The sequence below is a fragment of the Ambystoma mexicanum genome, chromosome 1q (assembly GCF_040938575.1).
Source record: "Ambystoma mexicanum isolate Mex_15411 chromosome 1q, UKY_AmexF1_1, whole genome shotgun sequence".
NCBI classification, from domain to species: Eukaryota; Metazoa; Chordata; class Amphibia; order Caudata; family Ambystomatidae; genus Ambystoma; species Ambystoma mexicanum.
The window spans coordinates 265,135,329-265,148,300 of record NC_090922.1 but is presented as its reverse complement, the minus strand read 5'-3'; the positions used below and the strand labels follow the sequence as shown (position 1 = coordinate 265,148,300).

Below are 12,972 nucleotides of genomic sequence, written 5' to 3'. Positions count from 1 at the left end.
GATCACCGAAACCTACAGTATCTTCGTTCCTTGCAGTGTCGCACGCCACGTCAGGCCCGATGGGCCTTTTTCTTTTCTCCCTATGTCTTCAACATAACGTACATACCTTGCACTTCCAATCTGAAGGCTGACGCCTTGTCTCGTTCTTTGGATAAGGGAGGGGAGGATTCCGGTCTCGAAATGCCCTTAATCTCGCCTAGTCATTTTCTGTTGACTTTCTCTCCCTATCTTCAGACCATTCAACGGGAGACTTTGATGGATCCTGAAAGAACGACTCTCCGTAGGAGGACGTTGGTCACGGAACGTGATGGTCTACTCTTCTATCGAGGGAGACTGTACATCCCAAGGGGCACGGTTCGCAAGTCTATACTACATGGCTTTCATGACTCGTGCATCGGAGGACATCGTGGAGTCCGAGCCACCCAAGATTTCGTATCCAGACAGTTTTGGTGGCCCGGCTGGGCTCGAGAAGTCAATGAATACGTGAAGAGTTGTCCGGTCTGCGCCCAGATCAAGGCTCCCAGGAGGCGTCCATTGGGGTTGTTACGACCCTCTGAAATACCGCCATATCCTTGGCACACCATTGCAACTGACTTTATCGTCGAGTTACCACCCTCAGACGGATGTACCTGTATTATGGTGGTAGTGGACTGCTTCACCAAGCTCGCCCATTTCATTTCTTTCCATGCGATACCCACAGCCGCTCAAATGGCATCTGCCTTTTTGCATGAAATATATCGCCTACATGGCTTACCTGAGAAGATTATCTCGGATAGGGGGCCTCAGTTCCTTTCCTCCTTTTGGTCCAACCTGTGTGATCATCTTGGCATTCGTAGAGCATTGAGTTCCGGTTACCACCCTCAGACCAACGGTCAGACAGAGAGGACTAACCAAACCCTGGAGGACTATCTTCGGTGTTATGCTAACGCCACGCAATCCAACTGGAGATCGCTTCTGGATCTGGCGGAGGTCTCCTATAACAACTCCATACATGCCTCTATCGGGGTGAGTCCATTCTACTGTTCTACGGGTCAACACCCCAAACTGCTGCCTTTTCGTCCAGTGTTGCCCAGTACCGTTCCTTCTGCTGATCATTTGGTATCCACCATACAGAGGCACACGAGTTGGCACGTGGGACCCTGACGGAGGCACGGGAGCGCATGAAGAGACAAGCAGACAGGGGTCGAACCCTGGAACCCGATTTCCAGGTGGGGGATCGGGTTTGGTTATCTTCAAAGAATCTACCTCTTCGTAACCTCCCTATCAAGCTAGCACCTCGTTATTTTGGTCCATTCAGGGTCATTCAGCGCTTGTCCTCTGTGGCCTTTCGTCTTCAGCTACCCCCTTCCTGGCGGATTCATCCCGTTTTCCATGTTTCCCTCCTGAAGCCCTATGTGGTTGACGAGTATGGACGTGCAAGTCCTCGTCCTGCCTCTGTCCAGGTACAGGGGTTTCCCGAATTTGAGGTTCAGGAGATTTGTGACTCGCGTTTACGTCGGGGTGTGCTTCACTATTTGGTGGACTGGAAGGGATACCCGGCTTGCGATCGCACCTGGGAACCACATGTTCATGTGCACGCTCCCCGTCTTATCCGCGAGTTCTATCAGCGGTTTCCTTGGAAACCTGGGGCCCCGGGTCTTTCTGGGGGGGGTCATAGTGTCATGCCACTCACCCGGCGGTCTGGTCTTTCCGCTCCTGCCCGATCGGCTCCCTCCTGGCGGCTCTATCCTCGCTTCCGCTCTTGGGGTTCGGCTCCCCGGGGTATTCCGGGAGTCCGGCGTTATGTTTCGCTGCGCATGCGCGGTCGCTCGTGTCCTCGCGCCCGCGCATGCGCAGTGTATTGGGCACTCGGAGCAACGAGGGCTTGCTTCTCAAGCCTCGTTCTGGGCTCGCCAGCACCTGGGAACGAGGCGGATTGCGGTACAAGCCTCTCAGGTGCTGGCAGCCCTATAAAATGAGTCCAGGCCATGTTCTATCGCGTCTCAACGCGGTTTTGCCCAGACCGTGTTTTCGCTCCGCTCCCCTATCCCGTTGGTTTACACCTGTTCCAGGCCATTACCTTTTACCTGCTGATCTCCTGGTTCTAATCTGTGTCCTGGGCCCATTCCCTTCCACCTGGTTGCTCTCCTGGTTCAATTCTGTTTCCCTGGTCAGTGTCCTCTATCAGGTTGCTCCCTCCTGGTTCCCTTCGGTTCCCCTGGCCATTATCCTTACCTGCCAGACCCTATCAGTTCCCTACCTGTCCTTTTGACCATAATCAGCTTGTTCTCCCCCAGTCCTTCTGCGCTCCTGCCTTGCCTGCCTCTTCCTTGGTGCTTGTCTGCGAACTCCCCCTTGCCTGCCTGGTACCTAACCGCCGTGGACAAGACCCGCCTGCTACCGGATATTTCTTCTACTGCTACGGAAGGACAAACCATTCTCTGCTCCCCCTGCCAGTGCTCGCACTGTCCTGACGTCACGATAATCAGGGGTAAAGCACACCGTGACGTTGGGAGTCGGTTCATCCTCCGCCCAGTTGCTAAGTTTGGGTTTAGGTTTGGACTGGCTACCCGCGTTACACTAGCTTCGGAGAAGAACAGACAGTCTGGCTGCCAACCAAAGACCTTCAGCAAGACAAACAGGTACCCACCGATCTTGTGATATCCACTATAACACATGGAGTTCGTCTACTTACCCAGCTAGTGTGAGGTCTGCCGAGGAAAGAGACTGGAAGGACTGGGCCTGGTGGCACAGGAGTTTCGGTGTTTCCGACACGAGTCGGAATGACCAAGGGAAGCAGACGATCCTGGCAAGTTCTGGGAGGCCAAGGAACCTAGAGACGCTCATGGGTCGGAGCACAGTCAATGAGATGCCGGGAAGGGAAGAGGCTGGCAAGGGGAGCCGGCAGTGTGGTGAATGCCGTTGAGTGAATGAAGGGCTTCACAGACCCGACGACAAACCGCCGACTGACAGAAGTGATGCAAAGGACCCCGAAGCTGCCTTCTGAGAACCGGTGAGCACGCTGAGAGGAAAAGGGGAGCCGCGGCACTTTGGATAGTTTACCGCCTACTGAGGGAGATGCAGTGTGAGAACTGGGGAAAGCTTTAGCAGGTGAATAGAGCCACAGTGACATTTGATAATAAGATAAGAAGTACATGGAAAAGGGTCTGGGACCCACTGCAATGTTAAAAGACACACGTGGGGGAAAATGTGTGGCAAATATAAGACAGAAAGAAAATGAATGTGAAAAGGCCTGGTAAAGGAGAATACCAGGCACAGTCAATTGTGATGAATGAGTAAAGAGAACCTGGCAGGGGAGTATGCCAGGCTTTTTGCAAATAAAAGAATCCAAAGGAAGACCCATGCACTAAGGATTCTGAGCTGTGATGAATGAGTGAAAAGAACCTGGCAGGAGAGTAGACCGGGTGTCTTGCGAGTCTAGGACCTGCACCCACATTGCATCAAGAAACTATATGAAAGAACCTGGCAGGGGAGTATACCAGGTGTTGTGTCAGTCAGAGAATCCTATGGAAGTTTCATGCCCTTAGGATTTTTGCATTACATTGAATGTGGGAAAGACTTGGGGAAGGGAGACATTTCCCATGGAAAAAGTTGCTACATCAAGAGGAGGGGCGTTATCCTCTTGAGCTACAAAGAACTTGGTTATTCTTTTGAACTTTTGTTTGGTGAAGAGGAACCTGGGGAAGGGAGTGATGCCGTGGAACTGTGAGCATTATTAATTTGAAACTTTGTTGGATGTACGCCTTTTTGTTGAACTTCAAGATTTTGACACTTTGCAAGTCATAGGGCCTCATTACGACCCTGGCGGTAAGGGGTTTACGCCAGCGTTAGCTGCGCCGACCCCTTACCGCCAATTACGAGGTCCCCTAGCGCCATGGCGCTTTTAACACCTGCTTTTAGCAGGTGTTAAAATCCATGGCGCTAAGGGACCATGGAGTTAATTACGCCACCGTAATTTACGGTGGCGTAATTAATGCCTTCCCCACTCCCATTATGCCCTATGGGGCAAAAATGGGAAGGGTAAATGGGGATTGGGGACTTACCGCCCCGCCAAGGTCGGAATGGGGCGGTAAGTCCGCCAACCACCATGGCGTAAACGTAGTTTACGCCATGGTGGTAAAGTCACGGCCCAGGCGGTAACTTACCGCCTGGGTCGTAATGAGGCCCATAGACATTACCCTTAGCACCTTAGAGTTACTTTTAGTGTGTGAGGGCTAGGATAGGATTTCAGACACAGGACATTTTGCTTTTGGACATCTTGACACATGAAAGGCGCTTAGAGTTTGGTTGAGGTAGGGTAATACCTTCTAGGATAAGGACAGTGAGGCATTTTCCAACCCTGTTTCCATTGAATAAAACTGTATGGCCAACACCATGAGTCCCCTGTGTCTGCGCTCCATTCCTGGTTCATCACAGCTCTGGGAAGTACCAAGGTGGACGCTTAGGGACCTGCTTCCCCTGATATGGTAGAGAAAGCACTACCTCAAAGACCACACCCTGGGAATTACTGTGTAGCCCCACCCATTGTCAGTCAATGATATGGCAAAATAACTACATGTCATTAGTTGATTATGAATAATTCAATTCTGTACTAACCAGGGTAATTTTTTACACACCCTGGTTAAAACCCAACAGGCATAACTGCCTTTTTGTGGTTTTCTCTGTTCTTTTTACTAATTGTCTCATTGCATTATTTTCTATTCTAATTATTTGTTGAAATCATAATGTACATATGCTTTGTTGTATGTCTCCTTTTCATCTTTTGTTATGTTGTTTTTTTTTAAAAACTTGTAAAAAGCATTTTTGAAATACGTTAAATAATATGTTTCTTTGTATAATAAATCTATTTTCATGTACTCCTTAGGTTTTTTTCTTTGGCTCTGTCGTTCCTGTGACTTTCCTTCAAAGCATATGCCTTATAAATAAGATGGAGATTCAACCATAAAATCATTGACAGAATTTAGGACTGTCTTGTGCATGGGTTCCTGTCTGAGGTTTCTTGTATTTAATGTTTATATTGCCCCCGCCCACGCCTGCACACTGGGGCACACCTATTGTTTATATACATGCCCCACCCACTGTCAGCAGAGATAAGAAGGAAGGAGAAAGAGAATGAAAGGGGAGACAACCTTGTGAAACCAGTAATTATCTCAATGCTTGCTTGTGGAAGTTAGTGGGCGGCAAGTACCAGAGAACTAGAAACTGTTTTGTGGAAGGCTTTTATTTGTGCACTATTTTCACTTTCCAAGATGGTGCCCCAATGCCTCCTGAGAGACATTCTGAACTTTGGGTTTCCCTTAATTGTACTTAGAAACCACCGGATCTACTTGACACATTTTCATTTGCACTTTATTCTGTACCAGTGTACTATTTCCCCCACACTGTTATAGCTCCCAGGCAAACCACTTTGAATTCAGGGTTTCTCTGTTGGCTTGGTCTTTGAACCCCACCAGCTACATCACAGCACATTCATTGGCACAGTGACATATCAAAGAGTTTCATCAGGATTCCAGGATGTTCTAAATTCCCAGGACGTAATAAGGTTTCAGGCAACGACAAACGCAAAACAAATATCACTGGTTGTATTCATCACTAGCACACTAATCCTGTGACTTCTGGAGGGCAGCTCATGGCATAAACAAAAGGGCAAACGGGCTAAGCAAAGTGAGAGCACCCTTAAAGACTGTGCACTGAGGGAAATAGACAGCCATTCGTTCCTCTGAGTCTTTATCCTTGACTCCAATTTCTTTGACTTGTCATATCTCCATCACAGAGACTGATCTGTTACTAATAAATAGCGAATGAATGTTGAAGGGTTAGCACTTCGCCAGGCATCACCTACGACATGTGTGATTTTCTCCCATGAACCTACATAACGTTTTTATGGATTTTGAGTACTCAGGTAAAGAATGTCACAAATGTTTGCCAAAGGTAATGTTTTCAATGCCACTCGGTACGTGCCGGGCTTCCTTTGGGTAATGCTTAAATCATTGATCTGTATAAGATGTAAACGCGTTACTGCTACACAGTGCTGGACCCCAATGCATCTCCATTGATAAAGTTAAAAAGGATGCTGAAGTCACCTCCTCTCTGTTACAATTCAAGCTGCTACTTTTTAGACAAAAGTCTGACAAATTAAGCATTTTTCAACATACACAAATTGAGAAAGGTTCAGTCAATCTTAAAACGTTTGACCACATATAGCGTCTTACCAGCCTCCTTGCTCCTTTGTAACATTATGGATCAGAGCCCCTTCACAAAAGCTCAGCTCATCTTTCCTCTCCGCAATGTAGCCATACAAAGCCCTCACAGTTCCCTGGGGCTTTTAAGAAAGGAAAAGTAAGGACAATTTAATGCGATAGACTTAGGGGATGTATGCAGTCTGATCAATTCATTCACAGTTGTCTGAACATTAGGACCCCAACTTCCTTTTCATTTATTGAATTATCTTGCATGAAGATCTAGATTGACAACAAATGTACTGAGGGGCTTTAACTTTGTTTCTTAAAAGACTTCAAAGAGTTTTGTAACCCTTGTTATGTTGCTGTGAAATTATCAGTGACACAATTAGAGCCTAATGCACCCAAAGAAAAGATTCCCATTCACAGCCCAGAGAAGACTTTTGCTCACACAAGAACTGAAAACTGAAGAAAACTGACATGAAGTCAATGCTTATTAACTGTGCTTTTGAGTATGTTTTCCAATGGACACATTTTGATCAGTAGAATATGAAATTCACCCAAAAGACTGCAAAATGGTAGATGCATGTTTGGCTTTACTGCGTGGATGTCAAGGATCGGCTGAACACAGTCTTCATTCAAATCACAAAAGGAGTACATGAACCACCATCTTGCTTCAGCAAAACCATGGCCACATCCATGAATTCCAACATGCACAAATGAGCCAATTTGTAATTATTTGGCACAAAGGTGGCATACTATGATACTGGTGTATGCAAAAACATATAAAAAAAGTCCAAGGGATAAAGTTTTTGTAAAATAAATGTTTATTTTAGGTTGTGGACTTGTGGTTATAGGAGAGAATTGTGAGTCCTATTAACAAGCAGCAGGTAGATGATGAGGTCCTTCTAAAATCAACCTCAGCTCCTACTCATTGTGGGTCCTACATAGACGGTAACCCAATGCACGGCTTTGATCATTCCGTGCACCGCCCCATGCTTTGGTTTACAAAGCATTAAAGTTATTCTGAATTTTTCATCCTTTCGCCGCGTGATGACACACACCTTCATTTGTTCAGGAAAATGAAACATGTTTGTGCTTAATTGACTATTACGATGCATTATCACCAGAGAAACTTTCAGGCAGTACCAAAGCTTAAGGGCTCTATCTTTTTTATTTTCCTTCACAGGCCCTGATGTTTCTTTGCCTTTCTTAAAATGGCTGACCTAACCCCATGAGGGTGCTGAGCCTACTCCCACACCATTGGCTGCCCTTTACTTAATCTGCCAATTGGTGGCACCGGGTGGCAGGAGCCAGCCCATCCACCGAAGGCCCACATGAAGGCCCCGTCTGGTCCTGTCTAGGCCTGGTCAGCCACAGCCCCACATCTCTAATGATGATCCATCCTCCGGATAAGTTACTGGACTGTTCCTGTGTTTGCACCAAAGGACTGCCACAACCCATGCTGCCATGAAAGTGAGTCCGACCAACCCCATCTCTAATTCTTGTTGGGAACGAGCTAGCACCTTCCTTCATTCCCAAGCGCTTTAGAATTAGGCAAGACTTCTGTTGACTGCTTCTAGGCACTACAAGAGACCGGGAGAGGAGGAAAACTGAGAACGCTTTTTCAAGCAAATATAATCATATATTCCAAGACATGGGCAGGAACTAAAAGAAGGCGGTTATTTAAATATAAGGTGCAAATAACTATTAGATGAATACATTTGTAAAATCATATTTAGTTTTAAAAATATCAAAGCAGACTCTCTGCCATGCCAAAAGGAATGTGGCCTGAGCTAAAAATGGATCGCAGAGCTCATGCAGTGTTGCTTCACTGAGGCTAGCTCTGACAAAGCACACGAAGTGGCTCACCAGTTGTCTGCTTTCTGTCAAAAGCCCATGCTTGCTAAAATTAGTGTTTACATACTCATGCACAACATACAAAATTATGAAAACGCGGTTTAAATGGAGATTATAAGACCAGATAGAAATATGAGTAAGATGAGTGGAGTATGAATGAAAATTAGTTCGAGAAATGTTTAGTTTTTCTCGGGGCTAGGCCTCAAGGTTTGTAAACCTCCGCTGTCTGTATGTGTCTAAGGTAGTAATATGTAAAGTAGCATGTCCTAAACAGAAATCGCAGACCATGAAGGAAGGAAGACTGGAGCATCCCTTGTATGGAAGCAGGAAAGTGTGGGATTGAGCCATGCCCATATCCAGAGATGCCACTACAGCAAGTTAAGAGTATATAAGCTCTTGTCTGGCTCCCGTTTGCAGGTGAATGGGACGGTTGAGGGACAGAAGAGAATGTTCAGGCAGCAGAGTTATTTGCTCCTATCCTTATTTCTGTAAAGAATACATTTGTTATCCTTGCAAGATAGACTCTTGGCCTTACCTCCCTAGAGTGGTGTTATTTACTCTGGTTTGAGCGTGATAAGGGATACCCCCTAAGCCATTTTAATAGAAATCCTCTCTGCTCACTAAAGCAGGGAGTGGCTCCAGAGAGACAGGTCAGCATTGGGACTTCATAACGGAAGAAAACTCAAGTGAAACAGGGACATGTAAGTATACTCTTGCAAGTGATAACAACAAGGGGATGTGTATGTATAAATGTATGGTGATGTGAATGGTGTACAAGGTCAGTGGAATAAATGGAATAGGACTTTCTGTGATGTATTAAGGAATAGATTGGATAGTATTTCAGGTGATGTGTTAAGGAGTAGATTGGATAGGAGGTGGGTTATGTACTGAAATTGTCGCGTTTTTCTGTTTTTCTACTTCTTATCATGGAAAACGGGAGCCTCAGCGTATACAGACTGGGATGTAAGGGATCCTCAGCCATAATAGGTTGAGAAGGTAGTACCACGCATTATTCTTTTATGACGATAAAAGCAATGGGCTCCTCTGCATATTAAAAAAGATGGGAAGGTGGTATTACAAGGATATAAGGAAAAAAAGTAGTGGCTCGCTATAAGGAATGGGCCTGGATTTTAGTCAATTATTTTTTTATATTTTCTCTTGCTGTCTTTTGTGGTAAAAAAGGAAGGAAGGTGGATGAGTCGCGGTGTGTGTGTGGGTGAAATCAAAGTGGAAAAATAAGGGGGTGGGGAAAAAGAGGGTTGATCTGTATTTTTGTGTAACAGGTAGCAGCGTGTGCATCATAGCAGTATGGTCTAAGTGAAGCATTAGGGACAAGCGCAATATTATGGAGGAAGAAACCCCAGTAAAACACATGCATAGGGTCCTGCCACTGTATTGTGACAGAACAAATAAGTCCACAAACAATGGATAGTAGAAACAAAGGAAGAGGGGCTGTCCTGCTCTTGGCCAGAGCAGGGCACCCATAACAGAAACATGCTAGAAAAAATGTCCATCTTTTTAGCAACAAAATATAAAGGGAAAACATTCCCAAAAAGAAAAGAGATTTTAGATCTGTGGCGATTATTCGAGGATATGGAAGATGAGGAAAATGAAAAAGAGATCCAATGTAAGGGGATATACCCTGTAACGCCTAAACCTGCAGTAGGGTATACACACCCAGTCTATATGCCTCCAGTGGTAGAGAGCGTGTCAACAACAGAATGATCAGGATTAGCAACTAGGGGAGTCAATGCAAGAGCATTTGCATCTTCACATAACCAAAGTGCCAACATGCCCGTAGCATCAGTGTACCCAGATGGTTCACAGGTAGACAGACAACAAGTTAAGAGCGTTGCGGGAAAGGTTAGTCAGGTTACAAGAACCTGAAGAAGTATCACCAGAAATACAGGTGCCTGGGGCAATAAGAAATGTTTGTGTTGAAAAAGATGATGGGCAGTGGGTATGGACGGTCCTGGGACAACAAGTAGAAGAAGCAAGGACAAATGGAGGGGAAGATCAAGGTGGTAGAAATAATGAAGAGGGAGGGCAAGAAGGAGATCAAGGAGAAGAGGCGGCAATAAACCCGTCCCTGCCACAGCAGGCAGTGAGGCGGGATAGACCAAGGAATAGACCCGATTTAATGGTGGTAGTAAAAGATCAGAAGAATAACAAAATAACTATGCAGATACTACTTATACATAAAGTAGTAGGGATAACTCAGTATGTGCCATGGCCTCAAATGGACAAAAATAATTGGATTAAATCTCTCCCCCAGCTTATAGCCGGATCTAGTAAATGGATCTATGAATTTGAAAAACAAACAGTAGGGATAGCCTTCGCACTAGGAGACCTTAAGAGTTTACTGGTCGTCATAGTTGGGGACCAGGCTGGGGACATATGGGCAAGGGCTTGGGTAAGTCTTGCAGATAATGAACATGATTGAGCAGCCTTTAATGAGGTAAGGGCAAGGGTATGGGATGCCCTACGAAAAATATACCGAGATACCCTGACTTAATGTAATGTACAATGGATGATGATGAGCCGAAGTTAGGTTTATTAGGTTGGAGAGTTGAGACAGGAGGGCTATGGGACCATTCAGTACCATTTTTCTATTTTATCATAAAGAGGGAATTACCAAAAGAGCACCAAAAGGCACTAGATAAAATTGATAAAATTGTGGGAGTTGAATCCAAAGGGTGGGCGGCGATACAAAGTATAATAGTCCACCATTTTAAGAGAATCAAGGAGCGGGACAGGGAGACAGCCCAGAAGTGGCAAACGGACGAGGCAACACTAGCGGAAAAGAAACTAAATAAGGTTGTCATCTAAGCACCAGTGATGGCACCGGTTCAGCGGGAAAGGACAGGAGACACTCAACAAATTGTGAATGCTACAATTGCGGCACTATGGGGTGAAGGAGGATAGGGACAATGGGGTGCGGAGCACAGTACCCCAACCCACAGAGACAGTTTGAAGGAGCGCCAAGGGGAAGAGGAGAATTTCGAGGCGCAAGAGCAGGAGGCTTTGGGGGGGACAGGGCCCCGGGGAGGAGGATTGGGAACATCACAGTGCTGGTATTGCGAGAGATGGGTGCATTTTGCAAGGGAATGCAGGAACGGAACATGCCTGGGATGGGATTTCATTATGGGCCATCACCTCCAGGGCAGGGGTTCCAAGGGCCTCAAGGAATGGGACAACAGCAATTTGGGCGAGGGGGTCAAAATCAGTTCCCTTATGGGGCTGACAGGCAAGGGCAACATGGGCAACAATTACAGCATGGTGAGGGAACACAGTTTAACAGGGTGGTAGGGGGAGCAGGCGCCCCATTACGAGGAGTTACAATGGCGGGGTGGCCCTTTTTCATTCCCCGGGACAAATACATATTCTTATTAGGACAGCCCACAGAGAGCACTTGCTTGTCCAATCCTATTGACAACCGCACACCTTGAAGAGGAGCCCTTGGTGGAGGCAGAAATAGGAAACAAGCAATTTATATTTATGGTAAATTCAGGTGCTACTAAATCATGCATTATGGAGGGGAACTTTCCATTATCAGTTAAAACAGGGATTATCTGGGGCTAGTTCTACGGTTCCATACACTGAGGCTGGATATAAAAGTGGGAGGGAAGGTAGTACAACCCCCCTTGTTATATTCAGAGTGTTCCCCTGTGAACTTTTTGGGTAGGGATCTGCTCAGTAAATTAAATATAACTATATGATTCACAGATCAAGTGGCAGTGTGTTTCACTCCAGGGATGTGTGTAGCTCGAGCAATGGTAATAATCAATGCAATGGCAAGGGAGTCAGTAGTCCGTGGGGTCCCTGTGGTCTCGGACATATTTTTCTATGATATGAAGGTATTAGTAAAAGCAGCGCCTCAGATTGCGACAAAATGTTGGCGAGTACACACAGATTTTATTTTCCAATCCATGGTGCCACCCGAGATGGTGGCAGGAACAATATTGTCATTAGATTTGCAAGGACTACTAGTGTCAGACAAAAGAGTAGTCCTGATTGGAACAGACCAGGATGGATGCGAGTGGCGCACAGTACTATGCGTAGAACCAACAGTACAATCAAAGCAAATGACTGATGAGGAGTTATTTGAGGACAGTGAGCAAAATGGGGAGATCATTTTGGAAATCTGCATCCCCTGTGATATCGCGGTGCAGTATAGGAAGGTGCAGTGCCCCCTGATGGCAGTGATGACCCAGCCTTTATTTTATTAGGAGGACATGCGATATGTGCCAACACAATTATGGACTGTTAATCCACATGATGTTGGGTTACTGAGAGATGTGACCCAGTACAGATTACATTGAAGGCAGGTGCCTAGCACAGTCATCCAGTATGTGGATGATATGTTGGTATACAGTGAAAATGAACAACGGTGCAGGAGACATTCTGTTGCATTATTGCAATTTCTGGCTCCCAAAGGGTACAAGGTAGATAAAAAGAAGCTACAATACTTCCAACAGGAGGTACTAATATTGCCAGATAGGGCAGCAGCAGTACCCGCCATCCGTAGGCCCATTACTGTCAAGGAAATGCAGCAGTTTCTAGGCTTATGTAATTATTGTAGGGCATGGATCCTAGACTACGCAGTCTAAACAAGGCTGCTGTTACACAGTCTCAAGGAAGGACAGAAGACTTGAAAGTAAACTGAAATGAAATGATGGAATGAATAGACAAATTGAGGACTTAAACGAAGCTATTTGCATGGCCCCTGTTTTAGCAACTCCAGATTATACACAGGTGTACACAGGTGTTTTATTTCTTTTCCTACCCTGATGAATGGCTCATGCATTGATGGAAGGAGACATACTATATGTTGATGGGTCATCAATAATTGACAAGGAGATGGGGAGGAGGTGCGCGGTAAACGGGGAGAAGTAGTGACCACCCCTGTAGAAAGTGAGACCATGGTTCCATA

General features: G+C 45.9%; 1 protein-coding gene across 2 annotated transcripts in view; it reads right to left on the bottom strand.

Moving 5' to 3' along the window:
* Window positions 1-12,972, bottom strand: part of PLCG2 (phospholipase C gamma 2) — a 953,330-nt gene that overhangs the window by 186,048 nt on the left and 754,310 nt on the right. For both annotated transcript variants that reach the window (XM_069638435.1, XM_069638443.1), the window contains exon 22: window positions 6,213-6,322. In XM_069638435.1, coding sequence (XP_069494536.1) covers window positions 6,213-6,322 — 110 coding nt within the window. The remainder of the gene's footprint in view (window positions 1-6,212; window positions 6,323-12,972) is intronic.